At 35.5% G+C, this 6,560-nt stretch overlaps 1 protein-coding gene across 1 annotated transcript; it reads right to left on the bottom strand.

The window, feature by feature from the left end:
• Window positions 1-681: 681 nt before the first annotated feature.
• LOC141481357 (uncharacterized) lies at window positions 682-6,207 on the bottom strand. The gene is made up of 2 exons (XM_074172750.1): window positions 6,134-6,207; window positions 682-2,039 (listed from the first exon to the last, which is right to left on the bottom strand). The coding sequence occupies exon 2, from the start codon at window positions 2,029-2,031 to the stop codon at window positions 682-684; it is 1,350 nt and encodes a 449-aa protein (XP_074028851.1). The 5' UTR covers window positions 2,032-2,039; window positions 6,134-6,207.
• Between the last annotated feature and the right edge of the window lie 353 nt (window positions 6,208-6,560).

Below are 6,560 nucleotides of genomic sequence, written 5' to 3'. Positions count from 1 at the left end.
ACGAGTTGTGATCGTGAACGTCGTCATTCAGTACATGAGAGCGCATCGAGATGAATTCCGAAAAAATCGCAGCTGTAGTTTGAATTTCGCTTTTCTTCTGACAGTGTCGTCTTTCATTACCATATGAAATTGGATTACGGCTAAAAATATACATTTTCCATCATATAACTTATCTATATTGAATTTTATGAGAAAAATAGTTATGACAAAAGTTGTATGGAATTAAATTCTCAACAATTTTGATTCCTATAATTTTTTTTCAGAAAATCGATATTTTCAGAGAAAGGGTGGAGGTGAAATTTCGTCATTGTATTATCACGTTTATTTTTGACTTTACGAGAAACTTCGTGATGAACAAAGTTGTATAAAATTGAATTTCCTACAATTTCGATCCCATCAATTTTTTTTTTCATAGGTTCGATATTTTTATCGATTTAAATCTGAAATAAGTAGGGGGTGAAATCTTATAATGGAATTATCTCATTTATTTTCAATTTCACAAGAAAAATCACAATGATCAAAGTAGTATGAAATGAAATGAAAGACGAGGAATTTTTTTCCACATTGTTTATTCCAAGATTACAAACTGCTTCTTCTAACCTTCCAATATCTACCAAACTAATTTGAATGTTTATCTGTCGTTATCGTCTTCGAATTGAAATTTAGGGAAATAAATGTTGATTATGTCACCATGTCGTCAACTCCTTTCTTGATCCGCTTCTGAAGATTTTTCACACAATTGCTAATGTGGGCGACTTCCAGCCGGTTCTGTTTCGTTGAATCACCCTCAACACGGTACTCCTTGTTGACTCCGACGATGTCCTGACTTCCCCTTTCAATGTTGGTTTCCACCTCTGACAGTTCAGCCAGCAAACAACTTTTCCGTTCGACTAGTTGTTCCTGTCGAACCACAAATCGTCGCTTGCGTGTGGCAATCTTTGCCAATCTCTCATCGCTGTCCCGGATCACTAGTAGCTTCGTCTTCCTCTCTCGGCATATTCTGCCGAGTTCGAGCACGTCGTTGACTAAGTTGCAGCTCCTCTGCGGTGTCGGTAAGTCCATCTTGCTACCAGAGGGTGGGACGGAAGTTGTCCCCTGAACAGTTGGCACAGGCATCGGTGGCGGAGATAGTATGGATCCGGCTCTTGGTAGATTATGCGGTCCGGTTGTGGTCTCTAAAGATATCATGGTGGTGGGCATCGGTGGCTGAGGTACTATGGATCCGGCTTTTGGTAAGTTATGCGGCCCGGTTGTGGTCTCTAAAGATGTCATGCTGGTGGGCATCTGTGGCTGAGGTACCATGGATCCAGCTTTTGGTAGGTTATGCGTCCCAGTTGTGGTCTCTGAAGATGTCATGTTGGTGGGCATTGGTGGCTGAGGTACTATGGATCCAGCTTTTGGTAGGTTATGCGGCCCGGTTGTGGTCTCTGAAGATGTCGTGGTGGTGGTTGGCTCAATGTTTAATGCAGTGGATGGCATCTGCGATGCCGTCGGTGGCTGATTTTTCGTATTGACCGTCTCGGACTTTGAAACGGTGGTATCCAACGTAGAAGGGGCTCGCCACAGGGTCGAGGTCATCGGCGGCTGCCGATAAGGATTCGTCTCATCCCATATTTTCATATATTTCCGCAGCTCCGACTGCTTTGGTTTCACCTTCGGCTTCACCTGCTTCGACTTAGCGGCGGACACTCTTTTCTTATTCGATTGGGGGGCAGCAAACTCATTATCGCTACCGTTCGCTGCCTCTCTCTTGTTGGCCCTCTTCGAACCCTTCTCCGCGTCTTTGCTGGTGCTGCTCGTTTCAGAAGAGGGGGTGGTTGAACGAACATCCTCCATTCTGCTACATCCAGGTCTTGGAGTTGTCACCATCACAGGTTCTCCAGGAAGGGGGCTGAGTGGGAGTTCTACATGGAATTCCGTTAGGAAGTCCACGATATTCTCTGGTAGCTCTGATCCCTGCACCAACACCACGTCTTGCAGGATATTCACCTTACCCTTCTCAGATTTGCCGGTATCAGTGAAAAGAGGCATACTCCAAGCTAGAAATTCACAAAATAATTAGAATGGAATATAATAATAGACAATAATAATATATCTGAAGAATGGTTGGTTGGATAACAGGATCAATTTTTTCTCAAAGAAACAATTGTTTTCTTGCCAACGTTTCGAATTCAAATAAATTCTTCTTCAGGGCTTTGTAATAATGTAGTTTCATAAACATACCTCCCACAAAAACTTATACGACAAGTATCGTTTCTATTACTTACCGGAAAGTAGTTTCTCCGTGTTGATATAACTATTTTGAAAAAACATTAGACATATTAGATACATTTAAAAAATAAAATAAAAAAAATTGCAATACCTTCGATAGAACACCAACGCAAAACGACATGAATGTATAGACTCCAATTACTTTTGTTACAATGGAACTATCAACAAACAAATTTTTCGAGTTGGTAATGGGTAATTGTATATCAACCATTTGTGCAGATTTGGTCATGGCAGAACTACAAAATATATGCATAAAAAGTTAACAAGCAAAAAAAAAACACCCCAAGACATGCAATCTAATGTAGTGTACAAATTGAACTGTGGAAGGTGTCACAAATGCTATGTTGGTCAAACTGGACGGTATCATAAAACACAAGTTTCAGAACGCATGACAGACTCTGAGAAACTGAATATAAGCAAAAACTCCACAGCCCTGATTGAACATGAAAAAGAATATGCACACAATTTTGATTTTGAACATCCAGCTGTTCTAGATGTTCAACCATATTTATAAAAAAGACTCTTGAGCAAAACACACACACACACACACAACCCATCCATATATGAACCATCATGCATCAGATACTTCAAAGGAGGGGGGGGGGGGGGGTTAGAACCGGCTCAAATCTCCTACGAGAGATTTTTGAAATAATTTTCCAAAAATAACTTCCACAGTAAAATCAATATTATAGGGAATTTGAAATCTAGAACAATTACCATTTCCAATTCTGATTTCCATAACAAAAATCTCAAATTGATTGAGAATTACCTACTACAAATAATTTTTCTAAAGCCCTCATTAGAAAAATAATGACAGAAAGAAGTTCCTCTTCCCAAAATACTGAGGTGAAACCCAAATATCACAAAATGTCATTTATAGAAAATTCATCTGATAAACTTGGAATGATAGTCACAAGCAATCAGATTGAAGTAGCCTTCTTAAATGAAAGTACAGTTGGAAAGCATTTTTTCTTAAATAAAACAAATGAAAAAACACCCCAAGACCTGCAATCTAACGTAGTGTACAAATTGAACTGTGAAAGATGTCACAAATGCTACGTTGGTCAAACTGGAAGATATAATAAAACACGAATTTCAGAACACATGAGAGACTATAAAAAACTGAATATTCGTTTTGAGTGCACCCTCCGATTTTGAAAAATGTTTTGAGTTTACTTACGTATTTCGATGCGTAGATTACGAATCCGAAAGAAAAAAGCTGCGCTCTCATTCATTTACAAAGTTACTTCCTTTCAAAGTTCAGAAAAGGGCAACTTTTCATCTTCCTTTTTCATAAGATAAACTAATTAAAAGCACAAGCGTTTATTGAGTAGGTCACCTTTACACCTTATTCTCCCTTAATTGACACTTTTCAATTCAACAATCAATATTTTTCTTATAAAAACTTAATTGGAAATTGAATACTTGCATCAGTCGTACCAACTATGTCATTAACCTTAAAAACGTAAAATATAGAGATATGTAACCAAAAAAGCAGCTCCGTACATTTTTTAACATTTTTATTGGAAAAATGTTGATTGTTGAAGTGAAAAGTGTCAAGGAAGGAGGAATAAGGTGTAAAGGTGGCCTAGTGAATAAATGCTTGTGTTTTTAAATAGTTTATATGGTTAATGAAAATTACTGGAGTTTTTTCCCAACACCAAATCGTTATTTCTACACCTCAACACGTGTTTCGATCACCGAGTGATCATCTTCAAGAGGAAGATAAAACTATAAACTACTCAAAACTAAAGCTATTTATGCTATTCAGGTACATCATACAGGTAGGTAATCAGTATTACCACCCAAACAAGTGTACCACCCTAAATCAATTTTACAAGAAACCGTTAGTAGCAGCCACTAACGGTTTCTCGAGGGGTATTGTAGATGACATAATTAGGAAAAAGAAGTTTAGGTTGAGAATGAACGAAATCTCGACTTTCAGAAAGGACAAAAACCAAGATAAATACATCTCAGTTCCATACCACTAATATACGAAGAACTTTGGAAATATTTTCAAGGAACTAGGTATGAAGGTGGTTTTTAAATCATACACTGCAGAGCCTTTTGGGAAGTCCAGAAGACAAAGTCGAGAATTCGGAAAAGTCTGGAATTTACGAAATTGAATATAAGGAATGCGATGCAAAATATTATGGACAGACAAAAAGATCTATTCAAGTCAGATATTAGAAACATATAGTACACTTAAAATATGGAAGACCTGAAAAATCAGCAGTCACCCATCATATTTTGTAACAAAACCATTTCATAAACTTCAGTTCTTTAAGATTAGTTAGACAAGTTAACAACAACAGGCAACTAGATGCCTATGAGAGTGTAGAAATAAGTGAACATAATAATATTATGAATAACGATAACGGACCAATACCAAATATCATACTGTATAGCTTGTTGAAATAATATTGTTGGGTTTACTGATTACTACAAAAAGACACATTGTAAATATATTTAGATATGCAATATTGTGAAACTAATTTCATATAGCTGATATTTGTTCTATATATAGCTGTAACATTTGAACATACATAAGGACATATTGTAAAATAATAGAAAGGCCAATTGTGAAATTAATTTAGGGTGGTACACTTGTATAGGTGGTATTACTGATTACCTACCTGTATGATGTACCTGAATAGCATAAATAGCTTTAGTTTTGAGTAGTTTCTAGTTTTATCTTCCTCTTGAAGATGATAACTTGGTGATCGAAACACGTGTCGAGGTGTAAAAATAACGATTTGGTGTTGGGAAAAACTCCAGTAATATTCATTACTCCACCAAAGGTTCCAAACAGTACATCATAAGTTTATATGGTGAAAAAGAAGGCTGAAAAGTTGCCCTTATCTGAACTTTGAAGGGCCGTTACTTTGTAAATAAGGGAGAGCGCCGCTTTTTTCTTTCGGATTCGTAATCTATGCATAAAAATACAGAAGTACACTTAAATCGCCGGGTACCCTCAAAACGAATATTTACCCAATTACTTTAAGAATAGTATTTATTGGAAAACTTGAGTTCTGGGTTGAAATAATCACCAATAACGCCTTATCTCAAGGTTTGTACTAGATAAATGTATTTTTGGTCGTAGAAAATAGCGCAACTCAAAATATTAATCGATAAATTTTCCAGAAAAGTGACTTGTTTTTTTTAAATTGATTCTAGTTATTAGAGAGTCGCACTGTAGATATTTTAATTTATAGAAACACTGTACTATTTCTCCATGGCATAAAACGTATTATCTAGCGAATTTCTGAAAATTTTGAGATCTTTGAATTTTTCATTGATTGTACATTCATTTGCTTTCGTAAATTATAGATATTGTAATGCAATGCAGAATTTCGACATCGACATTGGCCAATGTTTGGTATTGTCTATTACATTCTACACCAGAAGTAGGTATGCTTTTTTTTTGTACAGGATACAAGTGTCTTCCTTGGAAATAATATCAATGTATTCTTCACCTTCGATATTATTTCCTGGAAAGTAGGCATATTTCAATTCGATAAGTAGAACACCTAGATAATTTACCCCTTCTGTTGCAATGTTTTTTATTTCATTTTTAAATGTATCTAATATGTCTAATGTTTTTTAAAATAGTTATATCAACACGGAAAAACTACTTTTTAGTGATTAATTCAATTAACCTTATTATTTCTTATAAAATTGAAACGATACTTATCATATAAACTTATGAAACTACGTTGTTATTGAGCCCTGAAAAGAATTCGAAACGTTGGCAAGAAAACAATTGTTTTTAGAGAAAAAATCGATCTTGTTACCCAACCAACCAATCTTCAGAAAAATTATTGGTTCACTGAATTAGTTAACTGATTAATAATATACTTACAGTTTCGATTCGTAGATTATGACCACAACAGAACACTCAAAAATCAATTTGGAAGATATAAGGTTAGAAGAAACAGTTTGAATGATGCTAGCTTTCGACTGGACACACTTTTATATCTAAACCACACCTAACCTCCCTCCACATATCACCCCTACTTCATCTAATACTGGAGCTGAATACTTCACGAAAAAAATTGTGATCGATAATGTTGTATAAAATTGAATTTCCTACAATTTCAACTCTATAATTTTTGTTTTTCGTATGATCGATTTTTATTATTTGAACCTGATAAAAACTTTGTAACATTACAATCATAATAAATCTCATCTTTACCACATATCTCACTTCCCCCACAAAAGTTATTATAATTCTTGTGTGAATTGAATGGGTTATATTTGTAGGAGTGATTAATTTTTGGAAAGAAAGT

The sequence above is a fragment of the Leptinotarsa decemlineata genome, unplaced genomic scaffold, assembly GCF_025532065.1.
Source record: "Leptinotarsa decemlineata unplaced genomic scaffold, Ldec_3_MD MMD2_tig00000157_RagTag_RagTag, whole genome shotgun sequence".
In the NCBI taxonomy this organism is placed as follows: Eukaryota; Metazoa; Arthropoda; class Insecta; order Coleoptera; family Chrysomelidae; genus Leptinotarsa; species Leptinotarsa decemlineata.
This window is presented reverse-complemented; position numbering and strand designations above follow the sequence as displayed.